At 39.2% G+C, this 12894-nt stretch overlaps 1 protein-coding gene across 1 annotated transcript in view; it reads right to left on the bottom strand.

Moving 5' to 3' along the window:
- LOC127617478 (calcium uniporter protein, mitochondrial) overlaps positions 1–12894 on the bottom strand; it is a 101670-nt gene that overhangs the window by 17523 nt on the left and 71253 nt on the right. The window contains exon 3 of the mRNA XM_052089455.1: positions 5897–5960. Coding sequence (XP_051945415.1) covers positions 5897–5960 — 64 coding nt within the window. The remainder of the gene's footprint in view (positions 1–5896; positions 5961–12894) is intronic.

Raw genomic sequence — 12894 nt, 5'->3', positions numbered from 1 at the left:
CTAAAATCTACATAAGGGCAACATAAAAGTAATCCATACAACTCCAGTGGTTACATCAATATCTTCTGAAGATATATTATAGGTGTGGGTAAGAAACAGATCAATATTTAAGTCATTTTTCCTTCACTTTCACATTCTCCTCTTCCTGTTTTTGGTGATTCACCTTCTTCGTGAATATAATCCCCTGCTGGGTAGAGAGAACACTTTGTGACAAACAATGACTTAAATATTGATCTGTTTCTCACCCATATAACATATAACTTCAGAAGATATGGATTTTAACACTGGAGTCATGCAAATTACTTTTATGCTCCTTTAATATGGATTTTGGAGTTTACAAATGTTGGCACCCATATACATGCATAGTGAGGACCCACAGAGCTGAAATATTCTTCTAAAAATCTTCATTTGTGTTCTGCAGAAGAACGTTCATACACATCTGGAATGCCTGGGGGGGTGAGTAAACCCCCCAGGCATTCATGAGAGAATTTTCATTTTTGGGTGAACTGTCTCTTTAAGGCTTTACTATGCAAAGGAAAAGCCATACATCAAAACTGTCCAGAATCGTGGCAGATTTATCTGGGTTCGGTCTCATCTGAGATGGAAAGTAGAACAGTGGTATCATATTTTGTGGTCAGATGAGTTTTCAAATAGTTTATGAAAACACAGCCATGATGTTCTCCAAGCCAAAGAGAAAAAGGACCATCCAGGCTGTTAGTAGCGTCAAAGTGACTCACAAGCCAGTATCTGTCATGGTATGGAAGTGATTCAGTTCACATGGCATGGGTGACTTGCACATCTGTGAGGGCACAATTAATCCAGAAATGTGCACATATTTTGGAGCAATATATACTGCCATCCAGACACAGCATTTTCCAGCATGACAACATCAAACCACATACTGCCCAGATTACAAGTGCAAGCAGACAGTGTGGTGCTAGATTGGCCTGCCTGCAGTCCCGCCCTGTCTCCAATTAAGAATGAGTAAAATGCGTTTTACCATGTCTTCATCATAACAAAATAAAATAAGAATTATTGCATCTAAAAATATATTAGAAATGAATTAACAAACTATAGTGAGTCACAAATTGTGAGTGATGTACAGTTGTGAGTACAAAATTCTCTTGTGATGCATTTATATAATGTTGGGCATTGTTAAATGCCAACTTAGACTACTGAAAGTGTTTTAAGAGTGTACAGTGTGTTATAGGAGAGTTACAGTCCACGAGGTGCCTATAGTGAACTTTACAGAAAGATTTTGACTGTTCGATCTACACTGAGATAGGAGACTTTTTACAATGCCGTTCCCTTGTTAACACTGTTAATTTGTGGCAATGTTCAGCAAAGTTTTGCTGGAACACTGTGCTTGTGAAAGAGATGCGGACAGTCCTGTACGAGGACAGTGTGTGAGCATATGCCCACAGTAGGGGGCAGTATTACAATGACACTTAGGTGGGAAACTGAAGTGCCGTGAATGATGGAGTATTCATCAAACAACTGCAGTATTAGAACGGTTTAGTCCAACCTATGTAATGAATGCTCTCCCCTGAGCTAACAGCAAACAGGCCCCTGTGGTGTCAGTGGAACTCACTGTACTTCACTCACTTAAATGTCTATGCAACTCTTAAACCTACAAGCTGTCCCATAGACTGCACCAGCGTCAGATGGGTTAGAGGTAATCATTTCTTAATCTAGTTATTCATCTTGATAATTGATTACATTTAGAAGTATATGACATCCGAGGATGACACCATATTTTTTCAGGTGGGTAGAAAAATTGCCCTTTAAACGTATAAAGTGCCCCTGAAAATCCAAACCAGGGGCAAAGATCGCTCCTTAAATGGAAAAGTTAATTTCTGACTGATAGCGGTCTTTGCCAATTGATTGACAGATCCCTCTTACAAACTGCCTCATTACTGCAGTCATTAGGTTTAGTATGTCTGCGGTGAGAATGAGTGACAACTGTAATGCTCTCCGGTGAGGTGTTATGTCTAGATGATACAGACAGGACAGAAAGTGGTTTTAAAGTGTCACTCATCCTGAAATACAGTTTCAAAGACACAACGGTGTTTGTCAATGGCTTATGAAGGGCAGAAGGTTTCATCTCTTAAGATCAGTGCAGGGAAATAACTAAAAGTGGTGTGTTCACCAGACTAAAAGTCTGATACGTTCAGATATGATTCACAAAAGATTCACGGATTCAATCGAATCATCGCTAAGTGTTTTTTGTAGCAAAATAAACACTACTGTGTTTTCAATTCAGTTATCAGTGTTTTTACACCCTAATCTTACACCATATTCCAGATCATACTGTTCTGATCTTTCATCTAATATTAAGTTATTTAATAAATAAAAAAAAAAAGATAATGCCCCCTGATATAGCTTCAATGAGGTTATCTAATATTTTTGGTAAACTAGTATAACTAGGGATGGGACGATATGGTTATCTTACGATTCCGTTCGATATAATCATGATTCAATATAGTAACTATTAAAGGAATAGTTCACCCAAAAATGAAAATTCTCTAATCATATACTCAACCATCCCAAATGTGTATGACTTTCTTCAGCAGAACACAAACAAAGATTTTTATGAGAATAATTCAGCTCTGTAGGTCCATTAAAAAAAAAAAAAAAAAAAAAGGACTTGGGGTGCCTGGGTAGCTCAGTGGTAAAGACGCTGGCTACCACCCCTGGAGTTCGCTAGTTCAAATCCAGTGCGTGCTGAGTGACTCCAGCCAAGTCTCCCAAGCAACCAAATTGGTCTGGTTGCTAGGAAGGGTATGGTCACATGGGGTAACCTCCTTGTGGTCACTATAATGTGGTTCGTTCTCGGTGGGACGCGAGGCGAGTTGAGCGTGGATGCCGTGGTGGATGGCGTGAAGCCTCCAAACGTGCTGTCAACAAGCCATGTGATAAGATGCATGGGTTGACAGTCTCCTACACCAGCCGAATCGAGGCAAGTCACTAGGCGACCACGAGGACTTAAAAGCGCATTGGGAATTGGACATTCCAAACTGGGGAAAAAGTACTTAAATATTGATCTGTTTTTCACCCACACAATCATATCACTTCAGAAGATATATAATTACCTACTGGAGTCTTATGGATTACTTTTATGCTGCCATTTGGGCCTTCAAAGTTCTGGTAAGCGTTCACTTGAATTTTGAGGACCAACAGAGCTGAACTATTCTTTTGAAAATCTTTATTTGTGTTCTGCTGAAGAAAGAAAGTCAAACACATCTGGGATGGTATGAGAGTGAGTAAATGATTAGAGGATTTTCATTTTTGGGTGAACTATCCCTTTAAATAACACGGTATGACAAACTTTTTTGTGAAAAATGTTTGACCAAAATACACATTCTAATTTCTCATCAAAATAAAGTTCTTCAATGCACAATATGAATGTTCAAAGTTGAAAGATTATGAGTCTCTCATAATATAATTATCTTTCTCATAAGAACAGATGAGAAAACAAATAAACCTTCAGAAATAGTGGGCTACATTCAGGCTGATAAGGTGCAGAACAAGCAATAGAACTGAACAGAACCGGCCTGAAAAAGTATATACAACTGAATATTTTATTTTTTTAATAATTTGCTTTCATCGTTATAATCACAATTGAACTTTTAAAAATATACAAATTCTACCTTCTACCAAATAACATGTGATGAAATTGTATACTGTATATAATATTATGTGCTGTCATTGTTTTAAATAATGTGTACAATTTACAAATAATGACTGTATTACAAGCGCTAAAATGATACTGCCACTTTAAGAGAGTAATGAGCATATCTCAGACTCGCAAAGGTGTCCCGGTTTATTAACGAGAAACAAGTCTTTGTGCAACGTGTGATTAAAATGAATGCTCCTTTTTACTTTTTATCTGTCTGAAAAGAACAGAAAGGATATAAAAAGCACATTATTCAATGAAAGTGGAGTGAAAGATTTCATCTTTGATGGACACACTTTACACTGATGGGAATATTCGGTTTTATTCTCAAGCACTTTTCAACATAATGCGATTTTCCAGGTATTCAAGTACTTAGAGGTGCACTAAGTTGTTGCGAATTTAAAAAAAGTGTTAAACATACAGACATGAATAGCATTTATACATTATATATATATATATATAAAAGCTGAGACGCTTTTGTTGTTATGATATGGAATATCTGCGGGCATAATGTGTTGCAAGTACCTAATTTCGCAGATAGTTTGTGTTCTCAACAAGTACTGAATGTAAACGTGTCGGCACAAGTAAGAGTACTTGCTCTGGATAAAGGGAAGCCTGAAGCATTATTTTTCATATTAATATTGTGGTAGTCTGGGAATGTCATCTGGTACAGACATGAATAATCAGAGACCAGCAAACTGCTGCTCTATTGTTGTTCAGTCGTTGTACAAGTAGGATGTGATGGTTGGTCGATGTGGTATTTGTCCCACCCCTCCTCCACTGTGATTGGATGGCTGGGTAAAAAGCGACAGTGACGAACACTGCGTTTTACCCAAAGTTGAACATTTTTAAACACTCGGCGACCAGAAAAAAATGGCAAGCATGCATCGTTCAGCGTGGAATAGATGCTCAGCACCTCGTCACGCTGCTGGCTTTATTAAATATGCGGCGCTCCCATTGCAAACAACTGAAAAAATATGCTGGCCTTGGGGAAAGGCTTTGGTGGACACACAGCCTAACGTCTGGAAATTGTTCCCTCCAATCACGCATCAGTCTTGTTTTAATCAACATTGAACTTTACAGCTACAGTGCCCCTGTTAGAGAATTACTCATCAAATGTTTAACAGTGGTCAAGTTTAAGGTTTCTAATGAAACATGCTATTGGTTTAACTGTATTTTACATTATGAGTAGTCTGGCAGTTTCAATGTAGAGAAGCTTCCCCAACACTGCTCAGGATGTAGGTGTGTTAAATCATCAATGAGCAATGTAACATACTGTGCATCACAGATTACAGCATTACGGTTTGTATCAGACACTACTCTGCAGCAGTGGGTTATCATATTCCATCTTTAACTCTATTTCTATCCTCCTCTTCTCAAATCTTGTCTTTTTGTTCTTTATTGTTCCTGGCACTGTTTTGCGTGCGACGATGCAACTGTTAGAAGTACAGAACTGCTATTAAAATCCACTTTAAATAAATCAGCTCTCTCTCTACAGTGCACTGAGCTCACAGACTGCATTCATACCTCTGTTCTGTGTCCTCACCTCTCTTTCTCTCCGTCTCTGTACCCAGACCCTCATTACTCCAATTTCTCGCTGTGCACAAACTGACCCTGTCATGACCCATCCAGTGACCTCTTACAAACTACTGTGATTTAAGCTACTACACTGTAGTAGTGGCAACAAAACTACTTTACCCATAATGCATGCATTGTGAACACTCCCTTGAGGAGGTCTATAATAAAAAGAGAAATCGGTCTGTTAGCATTCCCATTCATTTCATCTTTACAGGTGAATCATAATAAAATCCTTTTCTTGTTTGTATGTGATGCAAAGCATTTGGACATTTAATTAGTGTTTGTGATTAAATATGATTTACATAGTTAATTTAACTACATCATTAGGGAAAATGACAAGGGCCTTTTAAAGTCTGTCAGTACTTATGGCCAATTAGACAAATGAGGTGATATAAAGATGAGGATGCTCTAACACGTAGGTGTAGATGCTAGCTACTGAATCTTTTTAAAACCAAATGAAATGTTAGTATCATAACTCTTACCAGTTCAATTTATTCACTGCCCCCTGGTCACCCCACATTGACCCTACACCTATGCTAGATAAACATGACCAAAGAAGAAAAAAACTCTTCAACTTAATAGTACTTTATGTAACATATTTGCATATGTTCAAATAAACAATGCCTGCACATGAGCACCTACCTTCTGTAACAGCAGCTGAACGCAGTAGTCTTTGACCCTGCCATGAGGGGGAGCCCTTCCAGCCCTACAGAGAAAAAGAGATAAGTTAATTTGTGGAAGTTTAGTAACTGGGCAATACAACACTACACAAACACACTCCTACAACACTGCTTGCACAATAAAGTCTATTTAAATAGATTCAATGGTTTCAGGCATTCCCCATTTGTCCAGGCTTGTCTAGTTTTGATGGGAGAGATATGCCGGCATTCAGTGAGTCTTCCTTTTGGGTGGATATTTTGAGTGTTATTGTGCGAATCTGGGGGGTATTCCAGCAAGCAAGTTTAGCTAACCTTGACACAACCCTGAACTCTAGGTTGCTTAAGCCAAGCATTGCTTACTTGCGGTTCTTGATTCCAGAAAACCAGTACTGGGTTACTTCACTAAACCCTGAGCTTGATACTCAGTAGTCTATGCACGTTCATGGTGAACTGGGAAAGGCATTCTCAGCAGAGCGACGAGATGAAATGTGTGCAATATTTCAGTGACGTAGAACTTTAAGTTTAATGACTGCAAACAGCATTATTTAGTCATCACTTGTTATATTTATAGGCTGTATTGGTTTAGGTCTGAGAGTTTGCTTGAAGAAAAGTATTTTGTAGTTCATAAAACTATAAAGTTTCACCATTCTTGTAAAAGCATAATTCAATGTTTATATTCGACCTCTCTCGCCCAGATTAATGTTGAATAGGTTGACTGTTATTTGTTTGCACTGAACATCATAAAAGGCATAAACCTTCACATTCTATGAATATTATAATAATAGCCTGTAGGTTAACTGTGTTTATTTAAGGTTATTTAATTTGACTGGTATTTGCCATGTACTGTGGGTGCCAATTTTATTTTACTGTATGCCATGTAAACTGTATGTACTTATTTTATTTTTAATACCATTAGATGTACCCAGTTTAACATTGGGATATCTAAAAACTTACTTTGAGTTAGCATCATATCATCTTCCATTTCTCAGTCATCGATAGGGTCTATAGTATCAATAGACCCTCTGTCAATTGTAGGATCGGTTCATCATTTTCCAAAGATTTAATGTTATGCTTTTCATTCACATGATTATTCCTTAGCATTTTAAGATCTGCTGTAACAGAGGTGAAGAATGATGGAGACCCACAAAATTATATGTCCATTATATCCTTTTCTTATTTGTTGTGGCATTAAAACTTGCTTTTTGTCTTGTCCCCTAAAAAGCCATGGCTGGGCATTCTTATGTACCATCTGCCTCTAGAAACTTGGTATTGAAATGTTGTTTTTCCATTGTAAATCATGTGTCTGATTATACATTATAGATGTTCATGATCTCATCTTTAGGGAAAATTAACTCATCACTTCCTGGTAGTAAAATGTCCATATTTAAATGCAGATTAATAAATAATTTAGAGAGGGACCGTCTACAGCTCCAAATAGAGGAGAGGAGGCTGAGCATCAGAAGACACATGTTTTATTGAATCACCTGACCACCAGCTAATGGAGGGCACTGCAGTTTACTCTAAATGACAGCACGTCTCACTAATATTTTCACTTAACCCGCTATATATGTGATCCATGAGCTGATCAGATATTTACATTTACATTTAGGCATTTGGCAGACGCTTATATCCAAAGCCCTTATTACAGGGACAATCCCCCGGAGCAACCTGGAGTTGAGTGCCTTGCTCAAGGACACAATGGTGGTGGCTGTGGGGATCGAACTAGACATCATCTAGTTTGTGAAGAAAAATAAGTGAAGAATTTTAGAGCTAAAGCTTTGAATTGGTAGACATTACCTGCATATTGATACTATGTAATGTATTAACATTCAAGAATGAGTGTTCAATCTATGATATTTATATAATATTAACATCATGAAATGCAATTAAAAAAAGTTATAAGAATTGCTAAATAAAAATACATAATGTCCTCTATTTAAAGTGAGGATTGTGGACGTTGAACATATTACAGTATTAAAAACTTCCCATTAAAAGAAACTTGTTAACTTCTGAATGCGGTGTGTGAGATTAGAAATGGTGGGCGGAAAAAGATTTAGGAGTTAAAGTAAAGATTGGAGTATATCATAATAATGATTTAAAAGTATAATATTGTCCATAATCTGAGCTTCCACATCCACCATGTCGTTATAAATAAAAGGACAGGCATGTGCTGGCAACCTATAAAACTGCTGAAATTTACCTGAAATAAACTAACTCTGGAAAATAACCTACTCCGGAGCAAGTAAGATTCACAGAGGAATTTGCTATAGTTACTAACATACTCTGAAAGGTACTCCAGATTTTGGAACCAAAAGTTGAGGCTAACAGCTTACTCTGTGTAAACTTACCCGGTTTAGTCGCTAACTCTGCTTTCTTGAATAACCCCTGCAATAATCCTTTGGATGACACATGGAAAAGTTTGAAATGTGGAAATGGTTTCAAAATGTAATAGGGGTTGGTACTCAGCAACATACACTAGTATTGAATGTATACACAAACAAACATCCTGAAAAACCAGCTGAAATCCTGCCTGGCCAGTCTGGAAGACCATCTAGACCTGCTGAAGACCTGCTTGGCCAGACTGGAAGACCATCTAAACCAGGTGAAGACCAGCATGTCCAGGCAACCAACAGAACTAGGTGAAGACCACTCTGGCAAGGCTTGTAAACCATATAGACCAGCTTAGTCAAGACCATCTAGAACAGCAGAAGACCATCTCTGCCAGGCCAGGAGACAATCTAGAACTGCTGAATATCAGCTTGGCTAGGCTGAGAGACAATCTAGACTAGCTGAAGACCAGTATGTCCAGGCAGGAAGACCACCTAGGCCAGCTGAAAACCAGCTTTTCCTGGCTGAAAGACCATTTAGGCATGCTGAAGCCAGCTTGGCCAGGCTGCGGGACCATCTGGTCCAGGTGAAGACCAGCTTGGCCAGTCCAGGAGGCCAACCAAACCAGGTTAAGACCACTCTGGCCAGGCTGGAAGACCATCTAGACCAGCTGAAGATCAGGAAGACCATCTAGACCAGCTGAAGATCAGGAAGACCATATAGACCAACTGAAGACCAGCTTTCCTAGGCTTGAAGACCATCTAAACCAGCTGAAGACCAGCTTGTCCAGGCTGGAAGACCATCTAGACCAGGTGAAGACCAGCTTGTCCAGGCTAAAAGATCAACAAGACCAGATCTGGCAGGCTGGAAGACCATATAGACAAGCTGAACAACAGCTTAGTACAGCAAACCATCTTAGACATGTTTTTTTTTTTTTTCAGGAAAATCAAGAGGCCTCTTGAAATTTTCAACAATTTTCAACAAAAATTAAGGGGAAAAAAACATGTAAATGAGAGATGGACAAAAAAACATGAAGACTGTAAAGCCTAAAAGACAGTAAAGTCTGATGGAAAGTCTTCTTTCTCTTTCAAACTGGCAGTTGGGTGTTTCTTGAGTGAGTGAAAGGCAGCCAGATGGAAACCACGTTCTGAATTTAGGGCAAATACATCATGTTTTCCACTCTGCCTCTAGAGAGGACACTTACCACAGAGAGAGAGAATCAAACATAGGAAGAGAGCGAGGTAGAGCGATGAAGAAGTTGAGTGGGGATTCTATATTGAGTGCATGGGAAATCAAGGGAACTCTGGCTTACACAACACAATGAACACACCCAGACAGTGTGCTAATCTGACAGCAGCAGGATCCGTGTGTTTGGGTGTAGAATGTTTGGAGAAGTGCAGTGTTGTCATATTTGAGTACACCTGGATTCTGATTGGTGTTTAGATGAACAGGTCTGATCCAGTGTCTGTTCTGTCAGCTTGTTTCACAAACCGCCTCATGTAAGCCTGAAATAGAGCTCAAGACACATCCACCAACGCATCACATATCCACATTAAACTCTCCTCCCACACACGCTGCCCCACAAACCTGACAGCAGTCTGAAAATACTCCACAGTATACAGAATTAACGCAGCACTTATGGCGTAATAGTCAAAGCCCATGGCTGCTAACAAGACGTTGCTGTTTCAAACAAGGAACAAGTCATGAACTCCACTATTGTGCCCTTGATCCTCTCGATCCTATTGATGCCCTTGAAATGCACTTAACCTCAAGGCTGCTCTAGGTGGTTTGTCCCCATAATAAGTGTACGGTGGTAGCTTTGGCAAAAAGTGTCTGCTACATGACCACTTGCTTCAAACATCTGAGAGAGGTACTCCATCTACTCCTCCTGTAAGCAGATGACTCACTGTATGATAACACTGACTCAGATTCTTAGATGCAAATCACAACCATATGAACACATGCAAATAATCCTTAAACATCTCTTGAGTTTTCAAGAAAACCTCCCAAACATCTTCTAATGGTAGTTCATTTTGAATTGGTCTCTAACAGGTCAAGGCCGGTCCAATCAGTCAGACTACGAGCTGATGGAGCCGAGGTCGAAATAGTAGAACATTTTGGTCAACCTTACTAGAGTTGGTGGACCATGTTGGCTTGGAAGAGCCGTTTAAACTGGATAACAACCTTGACCACCTTAAACTTGGTCTTTTCCACCAGGAACTATGGACAGAGGCAGAACAGGCTCTAATGTCCCCTCTTTAGGTATGGGAATTGCAAGGAAATTAGGGATTCCGGTTCCAATTACTCCCAATAATTTAACTTTCTTAACGGTTCCAATAATGATTTTTGCTTTTGAGGAACAAATATTTGGAAACATATTTTATTCACTCATTACTAGTCAGTAAATGCACTGTCTAATTTAAGTCTAAGGAGCCCTACATACAACATAGCATGGTAACAGTTCTTGGTTTATTTCAAGCAGGCCATGGATGAAGTCACTTTTTAGGTCAGTGAGATTAATTCAGCGATTGCTCCGACTAAAGTGTTTTTGATTCACTGAAAAGAACCAACTCATACCAACTTACCAACATTTGGTAAGTGCATTACACTGGTCTCTCGGTGTGTTTCGCTATGTAGATTCTAAAGAACTGACTCATAAGAGTCAGCGTTGCCACTGAATAGCACAACAGTTAAAAAAAGTATTTTAGTACGATGTTCCATCCATACCTGTGGAAAAATGCTCTTTCAATAACTGTTAATGGAAACCAAAAGTCATGAAAATCAAAGGGTCACTGTGTTTTTTTAAAAATCTAATCAGTCTCGGTTCTCGGGTCGAAACCCTATACACTGGGTAGGAACTGGAGGTCTTAGGTTCACCTGACCTGAACCCTAACTGTCATTGTAATGCAGTGTTTGATTGTCCAATGTCGAAAAATAAACAGTTCAAGATACATCAAGATGCATTGGATGTCTAAATATAATCCAGTGTTAATCAATCCTTTTCGACACACAATATTAAGCGATGAACTCACAAGGCAAATGCTTTGACAGACAGCACAGAGGTGTGAAGGAGTTTAATGAGTGAGTGGGCTGGGCCTGAGGGAAGAAGAGACTGAGGTCACTTCAGTTCTGTGACAGATTTCAGGCGAGGGCTGTCATTAATTAGTTATGAAGAGATAACAAGCCAATCCCTCCACAGAGGGTGATGTGTGCTTTCATTATTACAGCTGAAAATGTGAAAAGGCACCATGGGCATTGAATTGGAACAACTAGCTTAAGGTTTACACAAACGCACAATAAGCCACACCATGTGAATCCAAACTGTACAAACCATCTGAACTTGACTATAGCACTTAGTCCTGGTTTCTAACTGCACGGACTGTTTATAGACAGTCTGGTGAATTTTAATTGGACACAAAAATGTCATGAGCTGGATTAAGTCACTAATTCTAATGAAATTTGTCAGTATCTAGGAAAATTCCAGTAGTCTGGGCGCATAGGTTGTTTTCAGTCTGCCGGAAGGTCCTGTTTACAAGTTCAAACTTCCCAGAGAGCTATAATGATAGATTTAGGGTGTGCTCACACTTGTAGTTCAGTTCTCTTGGTCCTCTTAGTCCGGACCAAAAAATTTTATTAAATTTTAGTCCTGGTTTGCTTAGCGTCACACTGGCATTTTTAACACGAACCTAACGATACAAAACCAAAGGCATCAGGAAAAAGTAACAACCTGCTTGGACAGCTTTTATGACGGAACTTGCCGATCATCCAAAACAATGCTGGCTGCTGGGCGAAATGCGCTCTTATATTTATATATGGGGGTATTTTTACCAGCTGAGAACAAACGAAGAGCTAATAAAATGTGTAAAGGAGACAAAACAGTGGCAGGAATTCCTCCGTTGCGCACACAGACGAAGATATGCTGCAAGGACGGCGGTTCCGACGCCTGTACTAACTGTAATGGGCAACATAGCTCCTATGATGAGAAGAACCAGGTATGCTTGAGGTAAGTATTAGACAAATTACTTCACGTATTTTGTCCGTTTATACATCTTTGGTCCATGTTGCATTCATATATCAATCGAACCGCACCAGAGTTCGTTTGGAAGCGGACAGAGACCCACTATTCAGCCGGTCTCGGTCCGCTTGATTGGTGCGCATCAAGGTTCGTGTGACATTTGTTCAAATGAATCGCACTAACAGAGCAATCACACCAGAGTTCGTTTTAATCAAACCAAACCTGTGTTAACAAGTGTTCCAAGTGTGAACACACCCTTAGGAGGAAGAACTAGTTTGTGGCATCATATCTCTAAAAGATATTCACAGTTGTGTTAGAGGTTCTTAATAGCAAATAAAAAAGATGGGTTTGAGCACCCACATATTTTGCTTTGCTCTCTATTCGATTTCATATTTAATGGCCACGGTTGCTGCGATGAACATTTTTATAGAACCAATGGATTTCTAGAGCGTTTCACACCAGGAGCGAGCATTCGAATGATGACAAAGTGAGGCTTTTTTTCTACAGTGAGCGAATAAATGCCCCAACCAATACATTTTGAATTTTGGATCATGTGTCAAGGGCCGCAGAAGTAAAAAAAAAAAAAAAACCAGAGCTATTGGTGGCTCGAATGTTTACTTTCTTGTTGAGCCAATAAA

This window comes from Xyrauchen texanus, chromosome 24, assembly GCF_025860055.1.
Source record: "Xyrauchen texanus isolate HMW12.3.18 chromosome 24, RBS_HiC_50CHRs, whole genome shotgun sequence".
Lineage (NCBI taxonomy): Eukaryota > Metazoa > Chordata > Actinopteri > Cypriniformes > Catostomidae > Xyrauchen > Xyrauchen texanus.
Note: the sequence above shows the minus strand (reverse complement) of the source record. Positions and strands in the feature narration are given on the sequence as shown.